We start from the raw sequence: 18,038 nt of genomic DNA on the forward strand, positions 1-18,038 counted from the left end.
GCCAGGTCACTGCGCGCACAGACACACTGGGACACATTTGAAATGTGTTTCCATCTAATATTCAGGAAGAGTGATGTGTGATTCAAAATCAAAACAAAGCAGCCGCCCTCTAATATTACTCAAAGTAATCTCTGGGACACCCTTCCATTTCTTATGTGTGAGGTGCTGTTTACTTCTAAAAGGAACTTTTTTATGGCTCTTGCATGGTGTTAAAAAACATAAATAGAACATTTCTCTGCAAAATGTCTATAATAGACTCCCACACATTACACATATTAAAAAAAAATAAGCCAAATGGTATTTAAAACTGTCTATGTTAAAAAAAACATTCAAGGCCATCAGAGCAGGACTGTGTGAAGAACAGAGCAGACCTCGCGTGGGGCCTCCTGAAGCGCTGGGGCCCTGGGCCACAGCCACGATGTCCATGCCTTAAAATGTATCTGAAGGCTGTGCCTTATTTCTAGGGAGGATTTCATTCCCATTCCATGCTGGGCCTCTCTCTGTGTCTATGCAGGGAACTGCACTTATGTGGCAATGGAGGACCAGATTTTGTGGCAGGGTGAGTAAATTATGCTGCTTGAAAAGGCACTTTATGCGGCATAATGCTGCATATTTTCTGACAGTATTACTTCATTTTTGTGTCATTTCCAAACCTGTAAACATTGTCTGGGCATTGATTACACCTCCTTGTATCATTTTAACACTCATTCAAGATAACTTTGTTTCGGTCCTCAGACCATAAAAGTACAATAAAATATTTACACGTACAGAAGTAAGACCATAAATAAGAATGGATTTAAGACAATTATTAAACATTAGGTTATCATTGAAACTTAATACAAACATTCCATCAGTTAAAACTCATCCTTCTTCGCCACATGCCATGTAAAAAACGGGAAACAGCATAAACAATGAGAGGGTTAGTGTCATACGTCAGGACTCTACATGCTTGGGCACACTGTCTAAGGCCCAAATTTTTACACAGCGGGACAAGCCAGCATTTTCGGATCGTACAGTAAACTGGGCAGAAGAACATAATGTGAATAATGTCTTCGTGACAGATTTTACAGGCTGGACAAGTGCCCTCCTTTGTTTTATCCCATCTGGATGTTAATGTCCCGATTGGCAAGGACCCATGCCTCAACTTAGTGTATAATTTTCTGGCTAAAGGAGGCTGAACTAAATCCAAGAATGCCTCAAAGGCAGAATCTGTTTTCACCATTAGGAACTCAGAGGTCAACCTCCCCAGAGAGGTAGAGCAGCATACTTTTTTAGAATTGTAAGATCTTACAGCTGCCCGTATCTCTGACTTCTGAGTCCTCACACAACTTATAGCCGGAGTGTCCCAGAGATGGGATAGACCGACTAGATACAGGAAAGTCTTGATATGGAGGAGCCATGGTATTTTCTTGTAATTTAACTGTCTCCATACCGCTATGAATTCCCCTCTATAAGTTGTAAGTTCAGGAACAGACCACAACCTTTTCCAAAAAAGTAATGGTCGTAGGGCCGCCAAGTCACTTACAGATTCTAGGTCCATATCCAAACGTAATGGTGTTAAGGGAGTGCTCTGTGGGAGGCCAACCAACCTGCGCATGAAAGCATGTTCTACCTTCTGCATGTTGGATATATTTGTATGGCCCCATGAGCATCCCATATAAACTGCTCAGTTAGGGTGACTCCCAGGTAGGTAAAGGTCTTAACTCTTTCTAGGGGGACCCCAGCTAATGTAGGGTTCGGACGGGTGCGCCTAGAGGGACTGAAGATCATAAACTTAGTTTTCCCCAAGTTAATCTCCAGTCCCCTCGAGGCACAAAAAATCATAAAGCCGTCCAAAACCCGCTGGATACCCGTTGATGTCCGCGATAACAACAATGTGTCGTCAGCGAACATCAAAGCGGGCACCCTACCAGAAGCCAAAAACGGTGCATCACTATCCTTAAGGTTATTTAGTTCATGAATCAGACCGTTTACATATAAACTAAACAGTGTGGGAGCCAGTACACATCCCTGTCGAACCCCACGAGTTACAGGAAAGCGGGCTGAAAGTTCCCCATTCTTCCCGCACCTCACCTGCGCAAAGTTCCCCGTATGGAATCGAACCAGGACATCAAGAAGAAACGCTGGTAGACCAAGATCCTTCAGGACCGACCATAGTTTCTCCCTAGGGACCAGATCAAAAGCGGCTCGCAGGTCCACAAAAACGAGATAGAGGCTGCCACCCTCCACTCTTGTGGTTTTCCAATAGAGGACCTGGAGCCGAAAGATCTGGTCAAGAGTAGAAATTCCTGTTCGAAAGCCAGCTTGCAAAGGCGTCAGAATTTTATTCATTTCCATCCAATCGAGTACTCTATTAAGAAGTATTCTACCCATCAGTTTTTGGGTGGTATCCAATAAACTGATGGGTCTATAGTTGGATGGGGCAAGTGGACAGCCCTTCTTAAATATTGGAACAATCTCGGCTCCAAGCCATGTCTCTGGCAGCGCTGAGCCTTGCAAGACCGCATTAAAGAAAACGGTCAGGTATGGTGCCCAGATTTTAGGTTCGGAACGAAAAAGGTCCCCAGGAATCTTGTCAAGACCTGGCGCTTTGTTTAAGGGTAGACCCTTGATTGCAGACTCAACTTCTTTTAGGGAAATGTAATCAGAATAATAATCGACCCCAATTTCATCTGTTAAATCATATGGGCTCATCCCTGAACCTAAATGACTCTGGGGTAAGGAGGGATCTGGAAGAACAGCCATCTCTGGGGCTGGCATATAATTCTGGACCAAGTTGGAGATGGTCCTCGAATCAGGAGTGGAATAGAGTTCGTTGAAATGTGCCTCCCATACCATGGGGGCAATATTGGATACCCCCTCCTCCTGCTCGCCTCTCGATGAAAGAGAGACAATATCCCAGAAATTCTTATAATCCTTGAAAAGGAGTGCCTGTCTCATATCCTTCCATCTAGTTTCCTCCCACTCTTTCCTAGCCCTATTCAATTCCTTCTTATAGGCCAACCTAAGTGTTCTGATGTTAGAAGTAACCTTTGATTTAATTGCGACAAGCATGTCTCTCTTTGCAATTTTGCAAGCATAGTCGTACCAGGGGTGAGTTTTGGCCCTTGGACACCGAGACCTAGCCATTGGATAAAATATTTCTCCAAGAGTCGTGGTCAATTTCCTATGTATTACAACAGCCTGGGTAGGAGAGGCAAGGACCGCCATTTCACTAATTAATGGGGTGGCAATCTGATACATTTTTGCAAGGCGTGTTGGTGAATTCAAGCATATTGGCCATTTAACCCTTCTCCTGTTATTAGACAAAATATGTAGTGGGGGGGCTAACAATGTACTTGGATCTGTATTAAATAGACCAAAAGCACCAGGCTTAAGCAATAAAACCAGGGCGTTATGGTCGCTATCTTGCCTATTTACAACAGTAAAATCTTTAAGCTTGTCCCAATGTTTAGCTTCTATTAAAATGTAGTCTAGAATAGAAGTGCTATTGGCTCTATTGAATGTTGGTAGGCCAGAGCAGGAATTATCAAACCTTCCATTGCACGCCCATAAGGACATTGCAAGTGTAAAAGATTTGATTTGTAGAACAAGCTTGGTCCATGCCCTTACTGGGGCTATCGCAGGAGATGGAATAGATCCCGACGAATCCACATCATTGGAATCATCACAATGAGGGATACTCAAGGGTTCATACTGGCAGTTAAAATCACCGGCCAGAATAATCGATATAGTGGGGTCAAGGGACTGGATAAAGGAGTCAAGAGTAGTAATAATATTTGACTCATTTCCATTTGGAGTGGGTCTGGAATAAATATTTATAAGGGCCACTTGTGACTTGTCTGGTAGAATTAGTAGGACACATTGGATGTCTAAAGAGTTTGTTCCAAGTACAACGGCTTGAATCCCCAAATGTGTTCCTACCCAGATAGACAGGCCACCAGAAGGGCGGCCCATGCCTGAAGATACCGCAAGGATATCAAAGGTCGCAAAACCGTGGCATATACTCCCTTCCAGGGCCCAAGTTTCTTGCATAATGCTAATGTCATGGTCTGTCATAAAGGTAAGCCACTCTGGCTCCAATAATTTGTTCCTTATTCCAGCTATATTCCATGATAGGATCTTCACACATCCCTGTTTCCTTTTGTCTAAGCCATACGCCTCCATCCCCTGTTCTACTAAGGGAGTTTGCACTAAAATTTCATCAGTTCCCTTTTGTGCCCTCACAATATCGTTAGGGGAGGAATCAGCGCCAAAGAATTGAAGAGAAGTAGTCACCGTCGATCCGGAGCCACCCTTCGAGTCACTATGGATAAATTCCGTGCTAGGGGTTTCCCCATGGATCAGTCAATCTACCTCCTCTAAGGCACTGAACCTATTCCTATGGGCATATGTCTGAAGGGGGGGGATGGGATTTAGGATACCTTCCATGGATGGCTTCCACTGACAGGTCCTATTGGGTAACAGGTACTGATTTCTATCGCTTTGGGGCCTCTGTGCATAGGTTGAATTTGGGCTTCGGATGGGGTAAAAATAGGACAAATGCAGGGGAAATATCTGGGAATTCCACCAAGGAGGAATTCTGCAGATATAATCCACTACAACAGGGTCCCTAAAATTAATTATTATGACATCTCCTGCCACTGTTTTGGGACCCCTTCCAATCCAATCAATTCTTCTCACCGCCAAGATTTCCCCTGTCATATTTGGGGGGAGAGGTCTATTTTTACTTAGCCATTGGATACATTTATTTTTCAAATCACTGTCATATTCTTTTTTCCCCTCGGAGAGGGTTGGAACACCTTCTAGGACCACCACATAGGGTTGTGCCTCTGGGGGGAGATTAATAGAACACAGCTGGAAAGTACCAGCCCTAGGCTCCTCAGATGTCTTTGCCATAGATGGAACGATTTTTGTAAGCGTCTCTTTCTCTTTATAGTGCGGCCTAAGATTAGCAGAAGGAGTCCCTAAGGGCTGGGAGGTGGAGCTCGCTGCCACTGAAACAGGGGGAAGTGTAAGCGTAGGGTTTATATGTTTGTCAGTATTTGTAGGAATTCCCTGATTTAAGTTCTGCACTACTCGGGTATCATCAATTACTACCCTCAGACTACCAGATGCAGGTGATGTCTTGTCCTTAACAGTTATAGGCTTCGCTGTACCCCCTTCCAACTTATTTATGAAAGACGAAATTCTATCTAATTTGGAAACAAGAGGTTTAATATGGGAGGCTATAATTCGCTCTAAACATGTCTGTAAATCGGCCACCATATTGGAGACCCAACATGGCACCCCTACTTGGGGATGCAAAGAGCTATCTAGTGGGGTCACCAAGTTGTGGTTAGGCTGCGATTTTTTCACAGGTTTTCTAGTTTTATTTTGGGGACAATTTTTCCTTAATTTATGGCCTAGCTTCCCAGGTTTTACTATCCCTATAGGGGAGGAGGAGGGAGGAATAGAGCGGATGTCCGCAGCATTATTAAATGATATCACAGAGGCCTGGACTAATTCCTCACTCCTCTCGAGTTCTGGGGATATCTGTGAACATGGGAGCTCCGCGTAAGTAGGAACAAGAGAGGAATCAGCAATCGTAGGGTCAATAGTAGAAGCAGAACAATCCCCCCCATAGTCTTGCAAACATAAAGTAGGAGTAATAGAGAGTCTCCTTTCTGTGTTTTCTATGGCAGTGGCTACAACTCCAATAGTCTGTTGTAGCATTTTATCAATGGCCGTAAGTGTCGGTAGCGGTTGAGTCGTAGTTGGATGAAGTCTGGTGTTAGGGCGGGCAGCCATAGATTTCCGTACTTTGCCCGATTTGCTCATGGTATAAATAAAGTTCTATGCACTATAACAATTGAAACCACTGTAAAGTAACACGAACCAGATTTATAAGCAAATCAGTGAGAGCCACATCAAAGACATAGTGGCTCAATTAACCCATAATCAGTACCTTCATTGCACAGCCAGCCGGAGTTCAATGATCGAAATCCACTTCCACAATGTCAATGGCAGGATTACAATGATGCGGCCCAGCCCTGCCCCCTCCTGCCCCGGACGGCCACAGACGGTCCCGCCCTTGTCCCGGGCTTCTCCCGGCGCCGCCCGCGCGCGTCCCGCGACGCAGGAGGAGCGACGGTCCTTTAAGCGCCTCCGGGCGCGTATGCAGCACAAAGCACTGTGGGGGCTGTGGTCTCCGGCCACGAATGGTGGTGGCAGCAGCGGCGGGGAGGCACACAGCGAGAAGGAACCCGGAAGCGGCGGCAGCAACACCAGCACCAAGGCGCCCAGGAAATGTCACCAGCGGGTAGGCAAGTTTGAAAATGAACAGGGTTCCCGCTCTGCAGGAGGAGCGACGGTCCTTTAAGCGCCTCCGGGCGCGTATGCAGCGCAAAGCACTGTGGGGGCTGTGGTCTCCGGCCGCGAATGGTGGTGGCAGCAGCGGCGGGGAGGCACACAGAGAGAAGGCACCCGGAAGCGGAAATGTCACCAGCGGGTAGGCAAGTTTGAAAATGAACCGGTTTTAACACTCAAATATAGCAATAAGCAACAAAAAGCTACACAGTCAATCTTTGCAAAGGGCCTTCCACTTCACGGCAATACGTTTCACTGCATTATTAGTAACTTTTGAACCATTTGAGCTAGAAACTATTTTTGGGGTGAAAATCTGAAGACTATGTGGCATATCCGCCAAATCTATAATTATGTGAAAATCACCGTGGACACTCAATTGCATAATTCCAGTGACCCTAAGTATATGCAAGTACCTTTGGGTACATGTGAAGCGTTTAAACCAGATAATTGATTTTAAAGAGCTGGATCAGGGTAACTAGCAGGTAACTCTTCCACGACCCACTGCACTTAGGGATGTTTCAATCCGCTTAAGGTCGATCCAGGCTTTCCTTCTTTTGAAGCAACTAATGTGGTAACCATAGGTTTAGCTAATTGTAAAACAAATGTTTACTGCTGTCCCATTTTTTCCTCACACACCCGACTACCCCGATGATTCATTGATTTCAGTGTACCTTGTAACCCCAATTTTAAGATGGTAATCGGGTCCCAGCTGAAGTTAACCATAAGGAAGCATCAAGGTTCTTGGTGGGGAGAGGAGGACCTCAAAAGTCTTTCCATGCCATCTTTAAGGAAGTACCCTTCCTTGACCCCCTTTTAAGGGAGCAATTTGGTAATGCACTGTTTTTACCATGTGCCTCCATCCCCAGTAAAATCTGTGAAGCACCATCAACGATGACCCTCACATACCACTGAAAATGTCCAGCATGGTCAGAAGAGCCTCCAAACTGGCCTTCCCTAGCGCGAGTCCAAGCTGTCTAGTTTTAGAGGTCACAGAGCCTGACCTTGGCTACCTTCGTGGGTGGCAAGAGCTGCTCACACTTGGAGGTTCAAACAAGGCAGATCTCGGCTCAACCTACACGCTTGTCTTACTCTGGTGGGCTTGCAAGTCCAAACCTTCTCAGTATTGTGATAGAAGGTATTTGGGCTACAGCGTTTTTGTAGCATGACAATTTTCATTCAATATTATGGAAAAACCCAATTGTTAACTCTACATGTACGTAACTTGAAGACAGTGTCAAGATCCATATGGAACTAAGTATAGTAAAGACTATACTTATGCATATATACTTATAGCTACTTATTTATACTTACTTTGAATTTACCTTGGTCATCAATATTTTTACGACAATATTTTCTTTGCATACTATTTAAAACCCAATATTGCAAAACCATACCAGTGTATCTGCTCATACCAGTGTATCCAGCATACCAAGTGCATTTATAAGACTGGAAGAGGTCTTGTCAGCATCCTTGCCGTCCTCTTGGCCCTGCAACCTAGGTTAGAGGGGGACACTCAACTCTAGGGAGAACCTCACATAAAATTCCCACTCTTGGCAACATGGTTTTCAACTCCATTTAATTTAGAGACCTCCTGGATATAACAAGTTCCTCATAGAGTAGAAATGTTTGGACCTGAGCTTCACTTAACCTGTTCAACACACCCACATTACCCTCCACAGCAACTTTAACTTCCCAGAAAACTCAAGTGTAAAAAGAAGAGATGCTCTCATCAACCTCATCAGCACTTGTATTATGAACGAGCATGTCACTCAACCAACAAACTTCAGAGGCTACTAGTGAACCTCATCTTCTAAACATCATTAACAATCCAATGCAAATCACCCCTACCCCGCAATTGGACTGACCACCTCACCGTCCCCATCATTCTGCTTAGAACCCAACCAACACATGTAGGTCTACTCGAAACAGAACAACATACCTTCATATCCTTTAAAGACTTCTCAACTGGCAACCTAAAGCTGAACCTCATCTCTGTCTCTGCCACCTCTGCATCAGACATCAATTCCCTTTTAAACAACTTCCACAGATTTCTAGAAAAGCATGTAAACAGGCACTCGCCAAATAGAATGTGGAAGTGTAAGCCAAATCCCTTCAGCACCCTTGTACTTCAAAGACTGCATTAATAACAAAGGCTCCATCAGCAGATAGGATAGAAAATAATAAACATAAAGCCCGCTTCTCCTCTGACAACCATCCCCTTCATGTGGCATCCCACAATGGTCCTATTTAATCACCTACCTCATCAACAACCTCAATCCTATTTAATCACCTACCTCAACCTCGTAAATGCCACCTCCGATAACCCATACCCTTCAACAAAGCCCTCTCTTGAGATGCTCTCTTACCACTGTCAATGAATGCCACTCTCACTCTGAGCATCTTCCCAGAAGGTCTCAAGAAAGCCATTTCTTTCCAGTCCTGTTGAAACCCACATTAGGCCCTGATGACTTTGTACACTAAGAACACATCACTCACCTACCCTTCATTGGCAAGATCTGCAAAAAAGCAATCTGTGTACAACTCCGAGATCTCATCAGTGCCAAACATCCCCTGCACAGCTACCAATCCAGTTTCAAATAATACTGCAGCACGGATACAGCTGCCTTACAAACTATAAATAATGTCTTCTTATCACAAATGAATATGATCACTTCCTCTTGGCACTGAGACACCTCTCAGCTGCCTTTGACCCTGAAATTTTAATGGCATTCTGTGGCATCATCCTTCGATGTTTCCTCAGTTTATTCACAGAATATCCATATCACCTGGGTTTTCCACCAGGTTCCATCTTGTCCCCTGACATCTTCAACCCTTAGTTGGAGCCCCTTGTACTCTACTCACTGATAACAGCCAAAAGTCTCCTTTGCTCTAGTATCCAGCACCTCAAGCACAACCTGCATCTCATCAAGATATGGATGTTTAGCACCTAGCTGAAATTTAAAGCCATCAAACCACAATTACAGCTATTCCCCAAGAACAGTAAGAAACAACTAGTCAAAACTTGTCTCAACAACTTGAGCCTGGATGGCTTTGAACCCATGCTTTCAGCCAATGGCAAATCATTGAGATTCCTCCTGGACAGAGAGGTCACCATCAAGGAACACACTTCCAAGAAACCCACGGCCGCTGATATTAGTTCTCTCCACTAAAGTGAAAACATTTCTCCCAGAAAGGGACATTAGAAATTTTGTGCAAACTATCATGGTTTCACAATTGCATTGGCAGCAAAACCCCACTCCATGGCCTCCCAAACTCCACACTGACCCCCCTTAGGGAATTGTACATGCCATAGTATGCTTCATCAAGGGACTGAGGAAATATGAGGATACTACACTAGTCATGATAGAGCTCAGCTCCCTTTTCCAGCCCCCATCATCATAATGTCATGGAATGACATCCCTGTGTCCCTGACACTGCCCAAGCTCTGCTCCTTTTTAGGGAAACGCTGAAGACACATGTTGCAGTGACAGTTCCCTTTTGGTGTCAGAAGCCTGCTACCCCTCCAATCACACACTGACTTTGCCCCATCGAGGCACTTCCTTTTAACTAGGTTTGCACTATACAAAGCATGCTACAGGTAAATTCTCGATGTGACAAAAACCAAGCAACCAGGAACCCCAAGGCGGTGGTTCACAGCAACATGACTCCCACAGAGGTGGTCCGCACCCTAATTAGAATTTTCTCCTGGTTGCTTTACTCAAAGAAGTGTTCTATGATGGTGACAAACATAATGTACATGTTCATATACGTGAATTCCTTTTAGGACAAATGGTGAACTACATACTAGCGATTCAATTCACCTGCAGAACAAAGAAATAAACTATAGGTCATCCCGTTCCAGAGTGGCGCGTGCTTGGCAGCTACACATCTGTGTGATTTCGTTATGTGATGCCCCGTGTCTCTGAGCTTCTAACCAGGGTGACTTGGTCAGAAGCTGCATCACCACGCTGTATGTTCAGGGGGCATTTCCATTGCAATCACTGATGTCTCTTTTAACAGCTCTCCTGAGCTGTGCTGAGGTCCAGGCATGTGGGACCCAAAGCAGCTGTGTATTTAGGTAGTTATGTATGTAGTAATATTTATGAAGTGCAAGCCTAGATATAAAGCATTGGAGCACTGTACAGGGGTCAGGTAATAAAGTATATCAGTGGTGGGATAAGGTCAACTTGCTTCAGGTGGGTAGGGCTTCAGGTGCTTCCTGATGAGGAGGAAAGAGGGCTTCTGGACCTTCGCGGGTAAGGGGACCATTCTGCAGCATAATCGGAGTAGTACAAAAATACCTGTATTTGGTTCTTTTCTTCCTGATTTGCTGGGTGTGAGGGTCAACTATGAATCTGAACCATTCTGAAATGGATTAGAAATGTGTCTCCTTACATAAGAGAGGCCACTAGTCCCACTGCTCAGTGAATAGAGCCCTCAGTCTGAGGCTATCCGCTACTCTTCACTAGGCCTGTGGTGCTGCATTTTCCAACCACAACTCGCAGTCTAAAATATAGTTCCATTTTAACTTTGTACAGGGCCCTTACTCTAAATGAGAAAGCATGCAGAAATTGACGCATGGATTGCTTGAATTAATCTCAGTCTCAGGTCCACATCGCAGTTCATTGTTAACTAGTTAGGACCCAATTATATCAAAATGAGCCTTGACCCTGCTCCAGTGGGAAGAGTCCAGCACGCAGTGCGAGCCCAGGTTCTCCCTGAACTGGAACACAAGCAGCCAAGGACCAGTTCCACCCTTATTAAGACTCATCAGGCAGGTAAACTTGGTTACAGTGGCACAGCGTGCATGGGACAAAGGTCTGGGCATAACCATCCCATTTATGGCATCACAATGCCACCTCAGTTTGGACCCATCCAATGCAAATCAGTTTTGACCCTGCTGCAATGGGAAAACACTTTAGTCCAAAATACCAGGCCAGGTCCTCCCTGACCCCCAGGACCGATTTTGTCTTAATATAGCGGGCAAAGAATGATGGTTTGGAGTGGCATCCCTAGCGACTGCCAGTGGTTAGACAAATTGCAAGCATTCCTCATATCACCTTTTGTATGTTTGAAGTACTGCCTTAAGTGGTAAGGGTATGCCCAGATGCGGCTCACTGCGCCACTGGAAACAAGCTACGCCCGACTGAAGAGCACCAATAAGGGCAAAACTGGTCTTGGATTGCTTGTGTTTTGATTCAGGGAGGCCCTGGCCGGGCAGTTAGGGCTGGACTTTTCCAGTTGGAGCAGTGTCAACAGTGACTAGGGTATGTCTGGATCCAATCTGAGGTAGCATGGTGGGAAAAAGGTAATTGGGTTGGAATGCTGCCCTGAGTGTTTGAGTGTTTGACAGTGTTTAGACAATTTGAAAGCATTTCTCCCATCAGTTTTTGTGTGCTTGACTTACTGTAAGGTAGGGCTGGCTGAACCCCCAGTGACCTGTCACAAGATATTGAGCATAATAGTATATGGTGTGCACAGAATACAACTTCATAGGCCTTTATAACGTCGGTACTTTGCAAGAACAATATTTCAATAATGTAATCAATTAGGAGAAGGGATAAATTGCATTTTATTTTTATGTGGAATGTAGGATCTTGGCTTGCCATAACATACAGGGAATGGAATCCTGAAATTCAAAGTTGGCCCTAAGAAATATACCATGCCTGTGCTTTCATGAAGAAGTAGCCTGTTGTGTATCTGGTGTCGCTCCATTGACTTCAATGTAAAAAACATTCAACACAGCAGAACAACCGGCAGCTCTCCATGGTGCCGAATTCTTCAAGTGATAACATGGGCAATTACAATCTATGGGTGCTGTGTTGATGAAATATATAAAACAAGCATTGGCAAAGCCAATAAGTCTTGCTTATGCAAGAGCTATTGGCTATGCCAATGTGTTTTAGTCATGGCGTATACCAGTGTGTCTGCTGTTCAGCATGGCTAAAAGATAGTGGCATAGAAGAGAGTGTTGTGGAGTGTTGTAGACTGGAATGGTGAAGAGTGGAGTAGAGTGTTGTAGAGTGGAGTGAAGGGAGAGTGTCGTCCATTGGAGTGGCATAGTGTGGAGCACTTTGCATGGCATTCATTGGAGTCTATTAGAGTAGAGTGGACTGGTATAGAGTGTATTGGTGCAGAGTATTGCGGAGTATAGTGGCATAGAGTGCATAGGCATTGAGTGCAGGGGCAATGAATTCAGTGGCATACAATGCAGTGTCGTTGAATGCAGTTCCGTAGATTAGAGTGGTGCATAATAGAGTACAGTGGTGCAGAAGGGATTGGTGCAGAGTGGAGTGGTGCAGGGTATAGTAGAGTTGAGTGGCGTAGAGTGCAGTACAGTAGAGTGCAGTGGTGTACAGTAGAGTGGCATAGAGTGGTGTAGGATCGAGTGGAGTAGAGTTGAGTGATGCAGAGGAGAGTCAAGTGGCAAAGAGTGCAGTGGCATTGAGTGCAGATTAGGGAAGGTACAAACTCAAACTGAACAGCATAAAACAAATAAAGCCAGCAAATGGAAAGCAAGAAAACATGGGTAGCAAACCACAAAGCCAGTGGCAAAGCAACGAGCAGAATGCATTCCTAGGTCAACTTTCTGAATGTCCCCAAGATGTCTCTAGCAAAGCAGACAGCTATGCTGTCTGCTAGGTTGCGACCTATAAACGAATCGTGAACTGGCAGGCTAACAGATTTCTAAAAGTTATCTCTTCAACTATTGTATATAATTGTTCACATACTTTCTTACTAAAGTAAGTGCTAATGGGTTATTCCCTTTAAGCAATCAGTGACATGTCCTTTTATCTGCACAATTAAATAAAGTCACAAACATATCTTGGTAATTAAATCAGAAATCAAAAAGTAATGAGGGAGCAGTCAGATAAGACAAAAGGTTACATTTAAAGATGTCACTAAGGGTAGCATAAGAGAATGTCATATGTCAAAATAAAAATGTAAAGCCAGAGCTTAAGGAAAAGGTGGCGGTTTACGGAGTATACCTACTGAAAGAGAAAAAAAACACAAAACAAAAAATACAGAATGCCTACATGTATATATTAAAGGACAATGGATGGAAAATTAAGACGGAAAAGATATACATTAATGAAAGTTGATACAGGCGTTGCTCCATAAAAAACGGAAAAAGGAAACTGTGAGATGTAAATACAATAAATACCCAAGATAAATACACAATACTAAATATACCCCTATAATACTAATCGTTCCAAGATTTATTACCCATGGTTATGCCAAAACCAAACTCCCTGAGAAAAATACATGAAACCACAGAGTGATCACATTGAGCGAACATTGGTCTTTATAATAATACATTTGTGTTATACTTTAGTTGGCTTCTCTTTTCCTCTTTTTAGCTAGACCTTGACTGCTCAATCAAGCTGCCTAGACAAGGCCCTGTAGATTATGCGGTCGTGGAGGGCTGCCAACCGCAGGGAGGACTGACCCTCAGGAATTTTGGGGAATAGAGCAGTCCAGGTTACTACTTCATTATTTGGTCTGTTTCATAGCCCAGGCGTATATATAGGGCTCCAATTTAGGGACCGGTGACCTTTTTGTATTGTAAAACAGTGGCAGGTCATTAGGTCTTGGTTGACAGCAGCAATCCAAGCTGAAAAAGAAGGGGTAAACAAGTTCACGCCCCGACAAGGTGGGAACTTTAAGGTTCATTAGGAAGTTAAGTTAGTTACAATTTAATAGTTCTTGTAAAAATGTAGGGGAGGTTAAACATCTCAATTGCTGAAGATGAGCTCCCGAGGAGGTAGTGATATGCAGGTTTAAGTTTTGTGGGGGGAGGGACTCTTTGGGGTGGGGGTGGCTTAACATAGGTAACATTTTTTGCATAGTGAGTTTGTAGTTTTGTAAGGCATTAGGCCAAGGGTTTTTAATTGTGATGTGCACCTGTTTCAATAAAAGTGGCCTTTTTCACACTATATCGGTTTCAGTGGTTTGTGCTGCTCCCCATATTGCCCAATCGATTTCATAGCGATAACTTTTTGGAGAATGGAACAGGACTGGGTATTTGTTTAAATTATTTTTTGCTTGTAGTAAGAGGAAGCAAATCCCAAGGTCTGTCTGCTTCTCTGGAGTTAAACTTTCACTTACAGCAGGCTGAAAAAATACCCAGAAGGACTCCACCCACAGATCAACCTCAAAAGGAGAACATCACTCCTATTTTATGCCTCTATTAACCTTCTGAAATTAATTGAGACAGCTTCACTCACTTGTTATCAACATCGAGATCTCATTATTGTGCCCTACCTCCTGTTGTCTTGGCTTGTAGCATAATCAGCTGATAAATAGAATCTTTGTGTGTATAAGACACTATATAAATACAGTCAAATGTCAATGATTCCTCATGCTAAATCTCTGAAAATGCTGGCACATCAGATTCTGCACAACACTGAACCATCACTGATGGCAGTGGTTCATTTCTTAAATTGTTCTTTGTGTTTTTTCAGGTTTCTTGCCTCATCATTCACTGAAGATGAACAATGTCACCGGTGCCCCTACTTCCACCGCTGGTGACACTGTTTTGGACACAAGCCCATGGTACGATGACTATGAGGAGGATGAGGAAGCTAACCATAACCTTCAGACGTCCTTGCATGTGCTGTCCATGGTGTTCTACAGTGTGGCGTTCCTGCTAGGAGTGACGGGTAACGGCCTGGTCATCTGGATCGCCGGCTTCAAGATGAAGAAAACTGTCAACACTGTGTGGTTCCTGAACTTGTCTATTGCTGATTTCATATTCACCTTCTTCCTGCCACTAAGCATAGCCTACACAGCCATGGACTTTCACTGGCCATTTGGCACATTCCTGTGCAAACTCAACAGCACAGTGGCCTTCCTCAATATGTTTGCAAGCATCTTTCTTTTGATGGCTATCAGCATTGACCGCTGCTTTTGTGTGGTGTCACCAGTGTGGTCACAGAACCACAGGACACCATGGCTGGCCACCAGGGTGGCTATTGCCATCTGGATCATGGCTGTTATCATCAGCTCCCCCTATCTGGCCTTCCGTGACACAGCAACATCTCTGAACGAAGAGAATATAACCATTACACATTGCTATAACAACTTTGCCTTTTCCGACAACTATGATGATGATGAAATCAACCTCTTGAGAGCCACCAGACATCAAGCCATGATCATAACCCGTTTTGTGTGTGGATTCCTCATCCCATTTTCATGTATTATCGCCTGCTACTCCATTATCGCACTGAGACTGAAGAAAAACCACCTGGCGAGGTCCAGTAAGCCGTTCAAGATCATCATTGCAGTCATCGTGTGCTTCTTCATCTGCTGGTTTCCCTACCATGTCTTCTCTATCCTGGAACTGATTATCCACACATCACAGAGTTTCAGGCTAAGAAAGGCCATGCTGATTGGAATACCGCTGGCGACCAGCTTGGCTTTCCTGAACAGCTGCATCAACCCCATTCTTTATGTCTTCATGGGCCAAGACTTCAAGGAGAAGTTCAAGATGTCAATCCTCTCGGCCTTCGAGAGCGCCTTTAGTGAGGACTCCACTCAGACAAATGTCAGCAAAAGCCACAAGTCCAAGTCACTATCTGTCACAGAATCGAACTTTAACTGATAGGTTCTGCCCCAGCGTGATCACGGATAGAGTGTGATATGACTGAGCAGTTTGGCTTTGGGTAAAGCAATGCTTTTACACCTGGGTTGTATGCTTCTAATCTGGTTTTGGCCAATATTGATGGACTGAGTTTGGTGATCAATGCCAAATGAGTTGGTGACCTTGGTTTAATTCTCCCAGGTGCCAACTTGGTTTGCACTCATTATTCTAAGTAAGCTAAGAATTTGTTGGACCCAAATTGGCCAACTCTCAAATATTCACCACAGACACCCCATGGGAAAAACAAGGGACAGCATGGAGATTCAGCAAGGTTCTTAACTTCAAAAAGACTGCATTTGGAGCAGAGCATAAGTAGAATAATATGGGAGATGATGGCTCTCAAAATTTGATCGAACAGCTTAATGTTGTACACAACATTAAAACATTCCATACATTTGACTGAGAGCTCTTAATTTTATGATTTCAAATTGTATTATTTCAGGGAGCTTTTGTAGATGTTGCATAATGCTTTGGAACTATATTGCACCTGGAATTGGCTCAAGTCATAAAAAGGCACTACCCAAGTCCATTCAATGCCTCGAAGAATGGTTGACCACTACCTAGCATCAGTGTATATTCGCTTATAAATAAAGGGTGCTAATGACTCAATTTCCAGACTCTAGTACCAGGAAATAGCCTTTACAATGGGTCATTACCACACAATACCTCCACCATGCATCCATTACCACGCATATGCCTTTACCACGCATGCCTTTACTGGACTCAGATCGGTGGTGATGATGGATGGGCGAAATATTTGCCAGTTTAGAATGACAAAAGTCTACCATTTTGTAGTCTGATTGTTGATTGGTTGAGATATGGAGCATTCCAGCCAATCCATTTTTCCCAAAATGACAGAGCACCTTAGTCAATTTTGATTATGAGACATTTAACCTCGCAGTTGGTCTTCATTCATGTTCCTCTCTTGAGATCAGATCCATCTGAGGTAGCTTGATGCACCTTCAGTCCATAGATCAAACCTTGTATGGTTCACATAGTCGATTGGACATTGTCTCGTCATTTTCTCGTGGCATCTTTTGATTTGTCTAATTGCTTCTGCACACCCAGAGCACTCTTAGAATGGCACCCATGAGCAGTATGTGTGCTACTTGGGAGGGGGACAAGGCTAGGGTTTTACTTGTGTTGGTTGAGTGCACCCTTGCTCTCCTCATGAAGTCAGTAGTGTTCACAGACATATTTATTGACTACATTTGAACTGGAAAGCATCATGGGATACAGATTTCACACCTGAGGCATTCACCGTTGTTCTCCATCACTGCACATTTCTTTGAAAGAATCAAAAAGGTGTCACTCCAGACACAACTCAGGGCCTTCTTGATTGGAAAAGATCACTGGATGGCAAACATTCTTCAAAATCTGTGGCTTCTTCTGGGAAAGAGGCGGAAGCATCCTCGGAATGTATTTTGTTGTACCAGCCATCTTTTGAGGCACGTTTTCCTTGTCATGCCTAAGGGGATAGATAAATCCCTTTTCAAATATCACCTTTGTTGAATTGCCACATGGACTAGTGTCTTGGCCGCCGCCAAAAGCGCACTTAGAAATCTTGGCAAAAAAATGTTAAAGTAACTTTGAGATTCTTTCTTGTATAAATATAAAGTTAGGTGTCAGGTATTTTTATAATTGTATCTGTGCATAGCTATTTTTCCATGAATAAGACTTACACGTTTCAAACGTTATCTTGCTCAAAGTTCAATCAATGTTGTGGCTGCTGCCTAGTCTTTGTTTTTTAGATGATAATGTTATGTCATTAAACCTTTTGTCTAACAATACCTCAATTGGGAAGAGCTTGAACATACACAATGATATATAGAGTGTGAAAAACTGTTCTTATGAGTTTTACATAAGAAATGTATAGATGAAAAGTAGTGCCATATAAATCACACTTTCTGAGGACAATCTCTCACCACTCTCTCTAATCTGAATATCAATTTAGAAATACACACGGAGGGCTCATCACAGCTGCCCTCTATTTAAGTTAATATCAAAGATCCTATTGACAAGGTAAGTTTGGCAGCCTTTCAGACCA

At 43.8% G+C, this 18,038-nt stretch overlaps 1 protein-coding gene across 1 annotated transcript in view; it reads left to right on the plus strand.

Annotated features, from left to right (window-relative positions):
* Positions 1–17,781, plus strand: part of LOC146808950 (chemerin-like receptor 1) — a 53,229-nt gene extending 35,448 nt beyond the window's left edge. The window contains exon 2 of the mRNA XM_085615745.1: positions 14,814–17,781. Coding sequence (XP_085471871.1) covers positions 14,840–15,952 — 1,113 coding nt within the window. The 5' untranslated portion in view covers positions 14,814–14,839 and the 3' untranslated portion in view covers positions 15,953–17,781. The remainder of the gene's footprint in view (positions 1–14,813) is intronic.
* The last annotated feature ends 257 nt before the right edge of the window (positions 17,782–18,038 follow it).

The sequence above is a fragment of the Triturus cristatus genome, chromosome 7, assembly GCF_964204655.1.
Source record: "Triturus cristatus chromosome 7, aTriCri1.1, whole genome shotgun sequence".
Taxonomy (NCBI): Eukaryota; Metazoa; Chordata; class Amphibia; order Caudata; family Salamandridae; genus Triturus; species Triturus cristatus.